Consider the following 18,363-nt stretch of genomic DNA (forward strand, 5'->3'; position numbering starts at 1 on the left):
GTGATAGAACCCTGTTGACAAACTCAACCTCATCTTTAGGAGGAAATGTTCTACAAAAGCAGCTGGGTTAAAAATAAGAAAGAGGACTGAAGGGGGATTCAGGGACAGAGAGGAAGGTTTTGGGTATTTTGATGGAGGTGGGGTACAGCAACTCTATGTATTGAGACTAGCATGTGTATACTATTATAACCATGTTACCTAGACTATCACAAAAAAAAATCATCAATACACAAAGAAGAGCAGAAGGGATTTCTGGGTGAATGCAGACCAGAGGCAGGCCCAAAGAGCAACACTGAGAAAAGAGAAGGAGCTCTGACGGACACAGAAATTGGGGCATTACCCAGGGCAGCAGAGACCAGAGGTCTCAGGGCAAATCATCAGGGTTCTGGTCACTACCATTAGCCATTTGGCTCATAAGGAGTCTGGCCCTCTTGTCCTAGACATTTCAATGCAAAATGAAGAAGCTGATAAAACTAAATGACTGAGCTATTCATCTGACGCCCACATCCTAAGAGTTGGGGGCAAAGGCACGCTTCCTTCAGGGTGTACTAGTGCTTAAACAATTTAGACTCAGTGTGTGCCAGAGCTGAGCAACCTTGGAGACCACCCTAAGGGGAGAGGGAGGCAGGGCACATGAGTGGAGTTGGAATTAAGAGTTGGAGAAGGGTTCATCTTCCACCAGGGTTCATGGAAAATGATCCCCTCCAACAATGCCTGGTGTGGAGGGCAGTCAAGGTGAGAGTACAGGCTGTTCTGGGCTGTGCAGGTGGCAGATCCATTGACTTCATGGCTGTGGAATGAGCCAGGTCATGGCCTACCACCTCATTGGAAGCAGATCCTGTTTTTTCCCTTCTTTTCTCTCCGTTGTTTCCTCAGGCCAACTCCGCCTCCCTCTGCACCCCAGTCTACCCCTCTCAGTGGAGCCAGACCAGGAGGCCCAAAGAAAACTTGGAACAATCAGTTCCTCCCTTTTCCCCAAGGAGCGGAGGAGGAAGTTTTTCGTAGAAAGGATGTCAAGGCTGATAAGAATCGTAGGAGTTCCTGGAATTACAGTGGGAAGCACAGGAATGGAAGAGAAGCCAGGCGAGCCCCGTACATGTGTGTGAGGCTGAGTAGAGCTGTGCACTCGAGTAACAGGAGAGGCCCTTCAAGAGAGGTGGGGAATGAATGGTGCACAATTGCTATTCTATTTTATTTACTTATTTAATTTTGTTTGCTTTTTCTGGGTTACACCCGGTGATGCACAGGGGTTACTCCTGGTTTTGCACTCAGGAATTACTCCTGGCGGTGCTCTGGGAACCATATGGGATGCTGGGAATCAAACCCGGATCGGCCGCGTGCAAGGCAAACATCCTACCCGCTGTACCAACGCTCCAGCCCACAGTTGCTATTCTGTGCAGAGAAAGAAGAATATGTCTGTTCCCCTTTTTCTTTTCCTCCCCCCCCCCCAAGTAAATCATTTGGATTGTCAAAGTTAGATATTCTCTGAAATAGCCATAATGAATCCACCGTCACACCACAAGAAGCCTTGCACCTAGGCCTTTGTTCCCCATTCTCTGAGGCTCCTCAGGAGCTGTGTGACTTTGTGTGACTTCACCTCTTTGCAGCCCTGCTGCCTCGTTCATAAAGTGAGGCACTAGATAGTAACTGAGCACACATTCGGATCTAAGAGTCCAGCACTCCGTCATGTAATTCTGTTGATTTTCCACATTTCAAACAAGGTTGAATGACATTTCAATTTATGAAATGTCAAAAATCAAGAAGTTTAGATGGACCCCGGAGAGAGATAATGATTCATGAAACACTTGTGAAATACATTGCAGAGGCAAAGATGTATAAAATAGCTAGAGAGAATTTACAAAACAATGAGATACACTCCCTGCTTCCAGTGCTAAATTTGCTCGCAAGCACATTTCCAGCTCCTGCGAAGCCCATCTGTCTTTCCCTAATGGCAGCCCCTCCCCACGCTGTTCAAGCCCTGTGGCTCTCAGCTGCTCACTTTTCTTTACAGTTTTATCCCCTATGATACATCCCTAGATAACATAATGTTCTGTCTTGCCTTCATTTGAACTTCATGCTGATGGAAACACATGACATTTACTCTTATCAGCTCGCTTCACTGATGTTGTTTCCAAGCTCCACTCCTGTCCATGCCTGTAACTGCATTTCATTCATTTTCACTGCCGGGCTATATTCTCTTGTCCAACAATATCACAAATGACCTAGTCTTCTGCTGAGGGACATCTGAGCTGCCTGAAGTTGTTCTCTCTTTTAGAAATGTTGCTTTGAACATCCTTGTATTTGTAAGCTGATGTCTATTTCCCCAAGACTTTTTCCCCATTCACAGTTCCACCAACAAACCTCATGGGTTTACATCATCATCAACAGCTGATTCCTTATATGAAGTCAACATGTTGGGTGTGAAATCTCATTGTGATTATTCTGGAGGTGTGGGTTGGGTGTGGCATGAGGTGTTAGGGAAAACTCAGGGTCTGCCATGCGCTAGACTTTACTCTGCCACTTGAGTTATTTCCTTGGTCTCCTTGAATTTCTTGTGATTTTGAATTTTTCATGGCTATTACTGGAATTTGACAATCTTATTCTATGTTTTGGGGACATGTGTGTTTTCAAAGTTCACCCGCATGGAGCATATATGGTATCTCATTCCTTTCTATTGAGAAAATTTTGATGATTGTGAATAACAGTACTTCGAACATTAATGCACACATTTTTGCGTGGACATAATGTTTTCAATTCTTTTGAATTTAGTTCACTCCTATATTTTTTGGAGGAGTTTTAGAATTTTAGCATATAGACTTAGTTTTGTTTTTTTTATTTTGAGTCTCATTTTGACCAGGCTTTGCCTCCTGTTCTTCATGATTTATGTAGCCATGGAGGAAAAGCTCAGATCACTCAGGTTCAGCATAAACCACTGGATTAACTTGGCCATTGTAAGTCACCAGGATTCTTGCTTTCATATTTTTTTAACCTTTCTAGACTCTTTCTTTTCATGTTAGTAGAGCATCTCATATTAAAAGAAATTCGTAGGACCAGAGATATGACTCAGTGATAAAGAACATGCCTGCATATGTGAGGCCCTGATCCTGAGTCCCAGACCAAAAATAAACAAATAAAAAAATTCATATTGGTCTTAGATCTCTAAAGCAACAAGATAGCTCAGTCTCTATACTGGTTATTCCTAGAAACAAAATCCTCCCATTTGTTTTCCCTCCAGGCAAGTTGGCATGAAATTAGTCAGAAAAATAAGACTGTTTCCCCTTTAAGTCCATTGAAAGAGAATCTATAATTTCCCCAATATAGATTGGCAAAAATGGGCCAAATTCTTGCCTTCTCCATATTCATACTACTGAATTTTTTTGTTCGTGTTTATAAAAGGCAAAGTTTATTTCTTCAAGCTTCTATATTTGGGTTGTCTATTTGACTTGTGTTGGCCAACAGGACATGTTCAAGCCGGACACCAGCTGCTTACTGAAGCCTGCTTTCTTGTTGTGCTTGGAACTCTCAGGCCACACAAAAAGGCTCAAGCCAGGCTGTGAGAGGATGAGAAGCCATATGGAGGCACTTAGGTCAAGAGCTTGCCAACACTGCCCACTGAACACTCCATCATCATAATGAGGCCAGCAGGGAGTTAGCGGCTTGGGCCAGTGGAACTACCCAGCCGATCCAGAGAATCAAGAGCTAAAAAAATGTTTTTCAGACATTAAATTTTGGAGAAAGCAAAAGGTAACCAATACACTCTCTGTAGAATATAACTGCATGATCAGAATTCAAACCTCCTTCCCACAATTTTATTGCCTTTACCTTTCGTAAAGATGGCAACACCTATGGTACACTTGCAGGGTAACTTGCTTAACTAAACTTGCTTAACTAAAGAGGCTTGCAAAGTCTCAATAAGAAATTATCATATCAATTAACATGTATCCCAGTGCTGGACAGATAGTACAGCAGGCAAGGCACTTGCCTTGCATGTGGGCTCAATCCCTGGTACCCATATAGTTCCCCAAACCCTGCCATTTGTGATCCCTGAATGCAGAAATAGGAGTAAGTCCTGAACACTGCCAAATGTGGTCCCCAAAACAAAACAAAACAACAACAACAAAATGTATCTCATGTGAGTTTCCATCAGCAAACCAAGGAAGATGACTGAGCAAAATGCTGGAAGCAGCTCTGTAAATAAAAAGGACTTTCAATTGGCCTTAAGGTCAGTCTATGTCCATGTTGTGGGGTGGCGCTTCAGGAAACTACTTTCATATCAATTATGCTAATAAGGGGCTGAACCGATAGCACAGAGGGTAGGGCATTTGCCTTGCATATGGCCGACCCGGGTTTGATTCCTCTGCCCCTCTCGGACAGCCCAGCAAGCTACTGAGAGTATCACGCCCTCACGGCAGAGCCTGGCAAGCTCCCCATGGTGTATTCGATATGCAAAAACAGTAACAAGTCTCACAATGGAGACATTACTGGTGCCTGCTCGAGCAAATAGATGAACAATGATACGACAGTGCTACAGTACAGTGCTGTGTTAATAAGAATGTGGTTCAGGCTCCAGCTGTCAGAATTAGGAACTGTTCTGGGCATTTGCTCATCGAATTAATCTGTCATGATGACAACACAGTGTGAAATCAGTTCTGAAGAGGACTAACTTCATGGGACCAGAAATGTGGAAAGAGTACCATGAAGACTCTAGCCTTCTCCAGATGGAATTCCCGTGACCATGAGCTTACACATGCAAGGCCCGGGTATGTGGGTTCCAGAACTAAGTCTCCAAACTGCATGGCGGCAGTGGAGATGGGCAGTCCCACTCCAGCTTCCTGTCCGCTCTTGGTGCCGGATGTCATGCCCACAACCTGCCTCTGGGTGCCATCTTGGCGCACCAACAGCCCTGGTCCAGAAACTCCCAACTGAATCCCAAAATGGATTAGTTCCCTGCAGAGATATCGCTGGAACCCAACCATTTACAATCTTAGAATTTCAGAAGTGTGCAGCCGCTTATGCTGCTGTGCAACCTCTCATGTTATGGAAAATAAATGATTTAGCGTTGCTCCTGGTAGGGAGGCTTGAATGGTGGTGGGAAAATTCAAGCAAAATACAATGCCCCAAAGTAAAGAGAGAGTATCTGATAAATTATCTGCCATAGAGGCAGGGTGAGGACTGGGATGGGGGTGGGGATAATGGGGACATTGGAGGTGGAAAGTTTGCACTGGTGGAGGGATGGGTGTTTGATCATTGTATTGCTGAATCCCAAACATGAAGACTTTGTAACTGAATCTCACGGTGGTTCAACTAAAAAAAAAATACCGTGAGTGGAGCTGGAAGGGCTGAAGGTCTTCCTTCTGGCTGCCAGTTACCCTTCTCAGAAACTCTTAGCTTGTCTGGGTCTGGGCGCTCTTCATGCATCAAAGATGAGTGGGAACAAGTGCTAAGCCACCGCCATGTGCTCCCAAGGTACTAAGTCAACTTGTAATCTAAGTCAACGGTCTAACCCTAACCCTAATTTATAACCTGAGTCAACTTCTAACCTTAACTCTAACCCTTAAGAACCTTAACACTGGAGGGTCATCACATCCTTTGAACAGGTACTCAATACAGTGCCAGACCAAGCCAGGAAAGCAGGCTCTTCCATGAGCTCACTTTATGTACATTAGCACCCAAAGGGGGATTTTTCCACATGGGAGGTAAGCTCACAGTACTGCCTTTCCTTTTGGGCCAATTATCACTTTATGGTCATCCAAGCTCTTCCCTGCCCCCCTCCAATATCAACACTTCTCTCCCTCTCCACACTGATTTGGGGGAGTAGTCTTGTAACAGGTTCCAGGCAAGTCTCTTTAGGTGTCTTCATGGTCATTGTGTGGTCTGCCCACTGTTCCAGGGGGACACGAATCTCAGAAGGGAGCTGGGAAACTGGGCCTCCTACCTTGGCAGGTGAAGCATCTGATGTGGAAGTGGTTATTGTGGACACGAACCACTTCCCCCTTGCACGTGTCTCCACATCGGTAGCAATGTATGACGTTGGAACTGCCCCGGGGATTGTAAGGGTTCTGTTGATAAGGAACTGTGGAAAGAAACAAAGAGATTAGCATCCCGAAGGCCCTTATTTTAAGTCTGACACTAGGGCAACCACAACTGGATGAAAAAGTAGAAAGGGTGGAAATGATTAGCAAAAATACCTTCAATACTTAATCAGACTAAGTATGCCATGATGAGGCATCCTTAGAAGGCAAACGGCATTAAGATGTGAGTCCTAAACTCTCCTTGAGCAGCAAATGTGTGTGAACATGATATGACCTTCCCTTGTATTAGAGGCCAAATTTATGGATGAAGAAAAAGGAGGCTTTAGAGCATTTCAAGGCAAGTACTCTAGAAACACCACTTCTTAGGCAATCTCTGGATCCAAATCAGTTCTCCAACTTTGCAAAGGGAATCTGGGTCTTGTAATCATACGGGTTTCAAAGAAACAGAGAGTCTGTAGGTTATTTCTCCTTCTCATCTGGGGCACCCCAAAGGTGGGCGGGTGAGCGCACCACCTGCCAAAACAAGCCCTGGCAGATGAAAACCTCCAGTACTCATCATCGCATGCTCACAGCTGATCTCCACAGACTTGGAACAATCCTCATGCATTAGAATTTTCTCACAATGAGAATGAATCTGAGGAAAAACCCGGTATGTGGGATTTGTGACCAAAATCTCCAGGATCTCACAAGATTGGGTGATCTCCCCCTTCTCCGTTCTTCCAAGAGCCTGACAGTCATACCCACAAACTGCCTCTGGTGCCACATCGGCTCATTAACAGCCATGATCCAGAGACTTGGAAGAGATCAGCAAGCTGCAGAGATGCCTCAAGACCTCAAGTCACTATCCAGTTAAAAATTGAAGTCCACCTGTATGACTCTATTTTAAATTTAAGAATGTATGAATGCAGTCATGCTCCTGGCTGTGCAAAATTTCATACTCTACACCACTGGTGTACCAGCAGTAGTACACCACAATGGAAGGCAATGAATCTCAATTTTAAAAAATATGGCAAGTGCCCTGTCAAGCTCCCTCCTAATATATATGTGTATATATATATATACATACATATATATATATATATAAACACAGGGCTGGAGTGATAGCACAGCGGTAGGGCGTTTGTCTTGCATGCAGCCAGCCTGGCCAAGCCGGGTTCGATTCCTCCACCCTTCTTGGGAGAGCCTGGCAAGCTACTGAGAGTATTCAATATGCCAAACACAGTAACAAGAAGTCTCACAATGGAGACGTTACTGGGCCCGCTCGAGCAAATCGATGAACAACGGGAGGACAGTTACCATTGATATTAGCACACAAGTTTCAATCTATAAAAACATGTTATAATCTCTAGTTGACTCCAGGGTGAGATATTAACAATCCTCACATACTTTCTTCTAAAAAAACTTTTTTGATCATTTTTTTTTCTTTTTGGGTTATACCTGGTGATGCACAGGGGTTACTCCTGGCTCTGCGCTCAGGAATTACCCCTGGTGGTACTCAAGGGACCATATGGGATGCTGGGAATCAAACCCCAGTCAGCCGTGTGCAAGGCAAATGCCCTACCCGCTGTGCTATTGCTCAAGCCCCATCATTTTTAGTGTATTATTCACAATAAGCAATAAAAAATAAATTATTTAGGGAGTGCTATTGAGACAGGCTTTGGTGGTAGTTGGGAAAATTCGAAATAAAGCTGGTGGGAAGGTGTAATGGTGGTGGGATTGGTGTTAGAATACTGAATGCAATAAATTACTGTAAGCATAAATTAAAAATAAAACAAAATTAAAAAAAAATTTAAAAAGTCACTTCTCCCTGGTTTCCCCAGCACTATAAAACAAGAGTGGTCAGTGCCTGCACAGACTTTCTGTAAATGCAATACAGTAGAATGCACTGTGGTTGGAGGAAGCTTGACAGGGTACTTGTCATAAAGCAGCCTGGATGGCACTTTGCAGGAGATTTACAAATGCCCAATCTATGCCATTCGAAAAGAGTTGGTGGAGTTTGTGAAGGAGTTCATACATCCCAGGATTCATGGTCAGCTTCTGATGATGCTTCAGAGCTCCACAAGTCTATGGAGTCTCTTGCTTTCTTGCTTAGATTTTTCTCATTTCTTTCTTTTTCTCCACAATGACCCTCACCTTGATTGAGAACTGCAGAAGCTACTAGACTGAGCTTCGTTGAGTCAGTTCTCTTTTCCTTTCCATCAGTTTTTATTTAGGTGCTGTAGTTTACAATACCATTAACGCTAGTGCTTCCTGCAAATAATGTTCTGACTTAACATCCCCCACCACATTGTCAGCGTCTCGCCACCCGTGTCCCAAACTTCTCTCCCCCTGCCCCCCACGACTCACAGGTTCTCTTGCCACTGGCTAGACTTTCTCATGTCTTTTCTCATCTCTTTTCCCTGAAACATTCTAAAATCTTGCCATCTGATATTTAATAATAATAGACACCTTCCTAGAAGGACCTAGAAGTGGTGGCTGTCTGGTGCATCTCATTCGATATAAGCACTGAGATCATCATGCCACTGAGCAATCAAATATTCCCTCTTCAATAAAGTTTCTAGGGACAATGGGAGAGACTCACTCAATTCCCTCAATGTGTGTTGGTACTCTGTTAGGAAAAGGCTCACTCTTAACCCGACCAGAAATAAAAGCAACCAATGACATTGGAATGTCTCTATGGCTTATACTTATCAACATACTGGCTAAACTTGAGAATGGGCATACAATCAGCTACCCTGGACACACAGCAACCTTGACCTGCTCAGAAATTTAGCAATCTACCTGGTCTAGTTCAAGGGCTTCTCGACCCAGTGGGAACTATCCCACGAGGGGTCATGTCTGTTCACTGAAATTTGAACCGTGTATTTCAGGCACACGAAGGACTGCATATGGTGATGTGATTGGCAATGAAATGTGAACAGAAATTGCATGTGCCCTTTCCAATTGGAAGGCTTCAGAGCCAGAATTTGATCTGTCATATTGCCTTTCCCCCAGGCCAGTAAGCAGCCAGAGCTTGCGCTGAAGGGTGGAGGGTGCGCTGAATGTAGCCGCCTGAATTCCTGATGGAGGAGTCCTGGAGTAGAGTGCTGAGCTAACCCAAATTAGAATTTATCTTAAGTGAGGAAGAATTTCTGTTTTCCTAGCCTTTAACATGTTCTATAAGTGGAGCACACTGATACAGCTGCAACCTAATATTTTTCTATAATTATAGAATTTGTGTCAGTGATCACACAGCTTGACATGTATGAGGAACAGGGTTTGATCCCCTGTATCACAAATGAAAATAAATTTGTGTCTGTTATGCATATTAATCTAGACTTTCTTTTGATTCTCAAAGATGATCTAACTTATCTGCCCAGTGGACCTAGGTGATTTGTCCTCTTTTTGAAGACAAACAACAGGGAAGCCCGACATCTGATGATCTTCACTGAGAGTTTCTGGATCGTAAGTGTGCTGTAGGTTCAGGAGCAGACTGAGGTCTAGCAGGCTGCTTCCAACCACTTTGCTGCCCAATGCAGGAGATGGTAATCCTCTCTCATGGAGTGCATGTTCTATAATCAAGTCTGGTTTTTGTTTGTTTGTTTATTTAAAATTTTTGCTTTCAATCTTGTGTTGAATTTAAGACCAAAATTAAATTGCGGGAGAGAGGATTTTGGGCGAGGAGGCTGGAACATCTCAAAGAGCTGAAATACTTCCCTTGCATGCATGAGAATCTAATTTTGAAGCTTAGCACTACCTGCTCCCCAACCCCAGAACCACTGGGCCAGAGTTACTTCAGGTCCAAACCACTGGAGATGCCAACGACCTCTAGACTTCTTTGAGCACTGTTAGAGGAGGCACCCCCAAGTTTAACAAAAGTTAGTTCTCATTCAGTAGTACTTCAAAAAGTGACCCAAGTGTACCACCAACATTCATTAGTGTCTTACCCCTCACCCTGTCCTTATAGCTGGTAGCAATCTGTCTCACTACTCTCAGAGTATCCAAGAATATTTTCTTTTCTTTTTTCTTTTTTTCTTTTTTTTGCCTTTTGGGTCAAACCGGCGATACACAGGGGTTACTCCTGGCTCTGCATTCAGGACTCACTCCTGGCAGTGCTCAGGGGACCATATGGGATGTTGGGAATCGAACCCGGGGCAGCCGCGTGCAAGACAAACACACTACCCGCTGTGCTATCGCTCCAGCCCAAGAATATTTTCTTTAGTTCTATCTCCTTTGCTTCCTTTTTGATTCTTGTTTAGTGGCCATGAGAAAATACTTCACTCTCCTGCTTTCCTAATTTGTGAGGAAGGTGTAGATCTTGTGTACTACTGTCAAGGGGAACAAAGCTGAGGGTTATAAAATTTAAAAAAAGCTAATAGTAGAATCATCACTCTTGATGCAAGAGTCTCTCCAGAACCACACACAGATCCTCACATACCTCTTCTAATTCAACCCACCTCATTGTTCAAGAATCAACTTCAAGATCAGTTAGATTTTCTCCTGTCTTGATTTTTTCAATCTGAGAGGAGAAAGGATTTGTAATCATGATCTTTAGTCAGAGCTCAGTCTTTGCAGTACCCAGATATAAAGGCATGAAATCAGAGCGAGGCGCTGGGTTGGGCAGGTGGCTCTCTGTGCCTCTGATGGAGCCCTCAGCCCCAATTCTCCTGCATTCAGGCTGAGAACGTTGCCTAGTATGGCTGAGCGAAACCAGTTTCTGCTGTTTGCAAACAGTCCCATAAGCAGAAGTGCATGAATTGTTGGTAAACGTTCTTCCAAACTATTGATCACACTGAGATACAAAAGATAAGATTCGTACTGCAGCATAGTAAGAGTAGAGCTTATAGGTGTGATCAGACTTCTCCTAATTCAGAGAGAACCACAGAAACTCCAGGAGTATTGGGAAGCAATCCTTGGATATGCCACCTCACTTCCAAAAACATTTTGTTTCCTTAGAAAATTAAAGTAGCAGCCTTATTTAGCCTCATCCTCTGTGTGAGTATAAAACTGAATGTAAGAGTCTTTTCTTCTTAACAACATATGTAACACTGTAGCACTGTCCTCTGGTTGTTCATTGATTTTCTCCAGATGGCACCAGTAACATCTCCATTGTGAGACTTGTTGTTACTGTTTTTGGTATCTAATACACCATGGGAAGCTTGCCAGCCTCTGCCCTGTGGGCGGGATACTATGGGTAGCTTGCGAGGCTCTCCGAGAGGGACGGAGGAATCGAACCCTGGTCGGCCACGTGCAAGGCAAACGCCCTAACCACTGTGCTATCGCTCCAGTCAAAAATTCAATAGGAGGTAAATGTTCTATATTTATTATGTGCAATATAGAATCACTGACTATATGTTCTACTGGGCACCAGAAATGTGACTAGTGTGACAGGGGTCATGTATTTTTAATTAACTTTATTTTAATTAATACACATTTGCATTTAAGTAACCACATGGGGCTATCGATCACCATATTGGACATTGCAGCCTTATCATTTCAAAATGGGACACCAGGCATGAAGACAGGGCAATTAAAACAGTAAACCTGGATGACTTCTATTTCTATGAAAATGACATGCATAAATTAACTCAGGAACTCCATCTCAGACTTACATTGTTCCTTTGTAAAGAGAAAAAAAATTTGCAGTACGAACCAAGGACATACATATGAATATAATCTTGAAACAAAAGATTCCAAGCAGTGAAATGAGTATGTGGCATTTTCCCATATTACAAACTTCAGACACCGTGAGACTGAACAAATGAGCAATCTCAATCGTTCCAAGAATTAAAGCAAGAAAAAATTAGTTGGCATTGGCAATTAGAATCATTTTTAAGACAGAAAAACCAGCTGGCTAATGTCATCAAGTGAAAAAATCAGGGATCTAAGGTATGAAGCCCTCTTTCATACACATACACAATTCTCTAGGGTTCTAGGGAAAAATAGATCTTTAAAATGCTTTAAATGGAAGGAACGCTGCATTATAGCTTCCTATATAGGTTTCAGGTGTGCTTCATGGTAAGTCAACATCCGTATGTGCCACATTGTTTACGATTAGGGAAAACCCACCTCAATCCCACAACTAAACATGCAAGTAAAACTTCCCCAATACTGCAGAGATCATTTTTAACTGCTGGAGCAAACAACAAAGTGACTATTTGATCACCTCCGTCACTGAGATTGGGCAGAATGATTTCTAAAATTCCATCCTATTAAAACTGGGACATGGGTGGCGGGAAATGTGCACTGGTGAAGGGATGAGTGTTGGAACATTGTACGACTGAAACTCAATCATGAACAATTGTGTAACTGTATATCTCACGGTGAATTCACTTGATCACTTGTCATCCCATTGTTCATCGATTTGTTCGAGCGGGCACCAGTAACCTCTCCATTCGTCCTTGTCGCATGATAATGTATCCCAGTGGTGTATTGGGGGCTCTTTCAGGGTGAGGGGAATGATACCCGTTATTGTTACTGTTTTTGGCAGATCAAACATGCCACGGGTAGCTTGCCAGACTGCCGTGCGGATGGGATACTCTCGGGGAGCTTGCAGGGCTCTCTCTGAGAGGGATGGAGGCTTTTGGGGCAGCTTCTAATCGTTTTTACAGGTGTTCCCAGTCTATCGAATATAAGCTTTTGGTTGACTGGCATGTTGTAACAATCTGTACACTGACAAACCCTGTGAATTTAAAAAAAAAATTGAAAGATGGGCTTCTGGGCCCAGGAATTGCATCTACCTTGGAAGAATGAGTGTGATGAGGCCGCAAGTTCTCACACCCAGACTGAATGCAGTGTGGCACAGTTGAAGTGTGTGAGCACCACAGGCAAGTGCGCCCTTCTCCGGTGATGCAGAAACAGCAACAACAATGACAAGCAAGGGTGGGGAAGGGGAAAAAGAAATTACCCAGGAATTCTGGCCTGTGTGTCCTTTTCTGAGCTACCTTCTCCCCCCCCACCCTCCCAACTCCACTAGCTAGCTTCACAATTTAAATGAATCTACGTTGTGTCTCTTCTAAAGCAGACTGGGGCACGTTTCCTCTCACCAACAGGACCTCAGTTCCATTGCCTTCACCTAGGCGGTGCCTGCTTCATTATTTCCACCCTGAGGGTCATTGGCTTTGTAGATAAAAATGCTCCCACATTCTAAAGGAGAGGTCTTTAAAAGAGCCTTTAAAGAGGAAAAGCACTATTCCAGACTGGGGTGTAATTAAAAGAGTGACAAAATTGACTTGGAGACAGTATAACAACTGTGAATCATTGGCTGGAAGTGTGATAAAAACAGTGGTGCTGTGGCAGAACGGTGAACATCAAGCAGGGAATCAACTGATTCAGCAACGAACTTGCAACAGCCCAGGCCCGGGAAAACAACCAGTGCAGCTGCTGTGACATGCCAGCTCCCCAGGGCCTCATTAGAGCCAAAGTACCGCGTGCGTGTTCACCGGTATTCGCTAAACACCAAGGAGGAAACCCAAGCGTTCGGCCCAGCCCTCACAGAGAGAAGCTGAGCCACCTGAGAAGCTGGTGTGGGGGTCTGTGGAGAAGGTCGCGGGGAGTCCTGAATTGAGAGGGGTTTAGATCAGAGCCTCTGGCTGACGACCACCCCAGCTCCGAGAACTGACCTCAGTTTGCTGGTTTCTAACTGCAGACACGGTCAGTGAGTATTCAATTCCTTCAGTGATATAAAGGTGCTCATACACTGCTTGGCTCAGTAAGTCTAAGTATGACCTAACAGTAAAGCTTTGTACTCTTTAAAGTCTTGTACTCCTACCTCAAACCTTCCTTCCTTCCTTCCTTCCTTCCTTCCTTCCTTCCTTCCTTCCTTCCTCCTTCCTTCCATCCCTCCCTTTCTCCCTCCCTCCCTTCTTCTCTCCTTCTTTCCTTCCTTCCTTCCTTCCTTCCTTCCTTCCTTCCTTCCTTCCTTCCTTCCTTCCTTCCTATTTTTGGGTCACACTTGGCAATGCTCAGGGGTTACTCCTGGCTCTGCGCTCAGAAATTACTCCTGTCAGTGCTCAGGGGACTATTTGGGATGCCAGGCATCGAACTCGTGCCTTGCAAGGCAAATTTCCTAACCACTGTACTACTCCTTGTTCCATCCCCTTGTCTCTTGCTCTTTCTAAATCACCCCTCCCAGCTTGTTACAGATCTTTGCCCCAATATTATCAAAGCTATGTTTGGATCCAGTTTTGATCTAAGTTCTCTGGTTTTCTCTCCCTGCTGACTGCCAAGGAAAAATCAAAACCACACCAAACAGAAAAATCCTTGGTCCTCTGCCCATCTGCCATGTTTGCACCCCCCATACCCCCAGTGTCCCTTTGTTTAGGTTCCTGTGGGCCGCAGAGGTGGGTGGCTGACATGCTTCTGATACATCCTGCAGAGGAATGTGTGAATTGGGTGTTTCCTGTTGTGGCAATGGAGGCTATGATCTATGTTATCTCGGGGGCGGTGTATTTTGGGCACATCTGCAGTTTCCAGGGGGATGTGTGAGTGCATTTGCTGTGTGTGCTTACTTAGAACCAGTGAGTAATTTGTTTTCTGGAAACTTGGAGAGGAAGACAGTGAGAGCTGCTTTTAGTAACCCCTCAGGGTCACGCATGTGTCACCTCCCGTCATTACACCTTGCTCACTTGTGCGTGTGAGTACCTGGGAGCAGAGAGGCTCTGGGAAACTGGCCAGGACAGCGGGACAGCGGGACAGCGTACTAGTCAAAGCACCCGTAATGTAGGTACACTCAAGGGCTCAATAACCATGGAATGAGTGAATCTGGTGCAATGGGTTCACTCAGAAGGAACCAAAGCTCAGTCTGAGAGGGAGAAGAGGTTGACCTCATACAGAAACTTCGGCACGCCTCTGAACACTGGTGTATCTCTTCTAGGATAACTTGGACTTAAAAATGGATGAATGAGAAGGCGAACCTAGAGGGTGGGCTGGGCTGGTGGAGAGCCTCTGGGCCCAGGGGAGGGGGCAGAGTCCCCAAGGGCGAACACACCATAAAGCGAGAGTCATTGGCGAGGTTCAGCGTTAGGGTACATGAATGGACTGGGAGGGCAGAGTTTCAGGAGGCAGAAACATGGTGACGAGTTTGGAATGGAAGCCATGCTTGAAGCAAGAAAAGGGGTAGATGCAAAGAAAAGGCCTGGAAGGACAAGGGATGGTATTAAATGTGGTCCCTCAAGGTCAGCTGTGCTCAGCAATCTATATTTGCTGCCGCATGGAGTTTTCCTAGCTCAGGAAGGGATGCTATTACCCATATCTGCAGATTCCTTGAAGGAACTGACGCTCAGAGAGGTGGATCGTTTGTTCAAGGTCACACAGTAAGTGGAAGAGGCAGGATCAGAATTCAGGCCCTCTGACTCTAGAACCTGGATTCTCACCACCAACCTTCACTTTCTGCCATAATAAAGTACTAGTGGAACTAATTTCTGGAGGAAAGCAGGCTTGGGGAGACTAATGGCACTCACTTCTCCTCATTCATTAGCAATCATTCAGGCTGGGGTTGTAGCCCAGTGGAAAAACACAGGCTTTGCATATGCAGGGCCCTAGGTTTGATTCCTGGCATTGCATAATCAATACAAATCCTAAGAACAATTATTCATCGATTACTAGCAAGTTCCCCGTGACATATTCGATATGTCAAACACAGTACAACAAGTCTCACAATGGAGACATTACTGGGCCCGCTTGAGCAAATCGATGAACAGCGGGAGGACAGTGCTACAGTGCTACTCAGCAGGTTAAAAATAAATTTTATTCTATATCAACCTATAATGTTGATGTTGATACAATCTATGATATATACTACACTAATGTGTAACATTGATATGATTATTTTTTTCTTTTTGGGCCACACCTGGCTCTGCACTCAGGAATTACTCCTGGCGGTGCTCAGGGGACCATATGGGATGCTGGGAATAGAACCCAGGTCAGCCGCGTGCGAGGCAAACACCCTACCTGCTGTGCTATTGCTCCAGCCCCAATATGGTATCTTAAACCCATCTATTCAACTGAGCAAAGATTGCAGCATAGAACTCAGAGGGTAGCAGGGGAGAGCAGAGCACAGACTGTGGTCGGGGAGGTGAGATTTTGCCTCCACGGAGGAGAAAGAGGCTGGGATTGCTGGTCTGGGCAGGGGTTGGCAGCCCTGAGCAGGGCCCTGGGTGTGGGCAGGCATGGCCTGGCAGGTGCCTGTGCAAGGCAAGCTTCTCGGGGGCTGGCAGCTGCAGCCGAGTAGGAGTAGGAGCCCCCTGGGAGCCCCGGTTCCTGCACAGATGGCCTCGGCCGGGTCCCAGTTTCCTGCATCAGTGGGACTGTCACACCGTCTGTCACCCCCAGACCATGCTCTGCTGTAAAACCTTTGCTGCAACAGAATTTCCTTCTGCCACCCTCTGCTTGTCAGTGTGTTCAATGATCTTGGTGCAGAGCTGGTTACCTAGTCCAGGCGTGGTCTGTCTACAGAACTGTGCTGAGATCACAGGCGAGTGCGTCCACCTACCAGGCGCACCTCTACTGCTGGTCCCAGGGAGACCTGGGCTAGACCCGCAGTGCCCTTCCCGTGCAGCCACAGAGAAGGTTGAGAGACAGATTCTCTGGGGACGAAGAGAGCGGAGTCTCTGCAAACCCAGAGCAGACAGCAAGCCACAGAATTCACATTTCTCGATGCCAATCTAAGGTTGGAAAACTAAACAGAGTACCCCACCTAAGACTTCTGATCATTCCATAAAAGACTTGGAGACACACACACACAAATGACTCCATTCATTTTTCTTAGGATTCAGCATGGTTTCTCTTGTCAGTGCCGACATGTGTACTGGGCCCATCGCTTTCTGCTAAAGGAGTCTTTCTACTCTTGCTCATTGAAACTCTCTCCAGAATATCCAGCTTTGTCATGAGTCCTTCCTGTGCGTAGGGCACAGACCTTTGAGATTCAAAATCCAGGAAGTGACCCCTTTTGTTTTTGCTCTCTGTGGCCCATCCCGGCCCCCAGGCCTGACTCATGGAACAGAGGGAAGATGAAAGGGCTTGGGGGAGGAGATACCAGTTCAAGTTTTTAAAAGATCATCTTGCTGCACTTGGTCCAGGGGTTCTAACAATGCGGTGCACAGAGCTGAGGATGAAGCAGGGATTGACGGGTCTGCTGGTAGGCGTTTCCCCACTCTGGGGTGTGCATGGGGGGCCCTGTTAATCAGCTCTGCTCTCTCTCTTACTCTCCACTAGGATTTCTTTTTTTGTTTTTGCTTTTTGGGTCACAGCTGGTGATGCACAGGGGTTACTCCTGAATCAGCCACACACAGGGGTTACTCCTGGCTCATGCACTCAGGAATTACTCCTGGCTGTGCTGGGGACCATGTGAGATGGTGGGAATAGAACCCGGGTCGGCCGTGTGCAAGGCAAATGCCCTATGCACTATGCTATCGCTCCAGCCCCTCCACTAGGATTTCTTAAACCTTTGCCAATTCAGTCCCTTTGTGCCTGAAAAATTTACACAACCCTGGGTACATAAAACAGGTCTACACAGAAACAATTTCTGGTAATAAATCATAAAGACATTGATTTTTAATACTTTTTGTTGGTTTTGCACACCCAGTGATGCTCAGGGCTTACTCATGACTCTACACTCAGGGAATCACTCCAGGCGGGGTTTGGAGGACCCTTTGGAGTACCAGGCATTGAACTTGAGTTTGCTGCATGCGAGACCAGTGCTTTCCCCTACCTGTTGTACTATTGCTCTGGCCCCATCTCATCTGATTCTTGAAAGCACCCCTGAGATGCCCACTGCTCACTTGGGGCAGCTTGGAGAGATGCATTCACTTGCCAGTACTGCACTCGGGAATGTCAGAGGCAGGATTCACACAGGCAGCCTTGGGTCCAGGTCCATATCTCCTTCCTTTCCTGGAGTGGGGGAGGCCTTGGGGTGAGGGTGCCTTCGCAAATAGGTCCTATCTCTCCTTGTCTCCCCTGTGAGAGGCAGCCCAGAAGATGGCCAGGCTGCCCATATAGCCTGCAGTGCCCTTCCCAGCTTATCTGAAAAAAAAAAAAACCCAAAAACAAAAAACAAGAAACAAAAAACAAAACAAAACAAAAAAGCACTAATTGGTTTTCATCTGGGCCTAGGAAACCATGTTGGAAATAGGGGAACTCAGGAAGTGACAATTGTCTTGGCACTCTGAGTGTCTCTGTCCCCAGGCCGCTGAGACAGGCTCCAATATTCACAATGTTTGCTTCCTCAGAGCTGGGCAGTCCTGAGCCTGTGGGGAAATCCAAGGAGCATCAGTTCTCACTCAGCCTCCCTTGATTTTGGGGTTTTCAGTAGTAGAGAGAAGGGGACAGAAAACACCTAGTCTAGAAATTTCTT

General features: G+C 45.4%; 1 protein-coding gene across 4 annotated transcripts in view; it reads right to left on the minus strand.

Annotated features, from left to right (window-relative positions):
* Window positions 1-18,363, minus strand: part of ABLIM3 (actin binding LIM protein family member 3) — a 123,107-nt gene that overhangs the window by 65,303 nt on the left and 39,441 nt on the right. For all 4 annotated transcript variants that reach the window (XM_056124369.1, XM_056124367.1, XM_056124368.1 and 1 more), the window contains exon 3: window positions 5,936-6,073. In XM_056124369.1, coding sequence (XP_055980344.1) covers window positions 5,936-6,073 — 138 coding nt within the window. The remainder of the gene's footprint in view (window positions 1-5,935; window positions 6,074-18,363) is intronic.

Source organism: Sorex fumeus, unplaced genomic scaffold (genome assembly GCF_029834395.1).
Source record: "Sorex fumeus unplaced genomic scaffold, SorFum_2.1 ptg000051l, whole genome shotgun sequence".
Lineage (NCBI taxonomy): Eukaryota > Metazoa > Chordata > Mammalia > Eulipotyphla > Soricidae > Sorex > Sorex fumeus.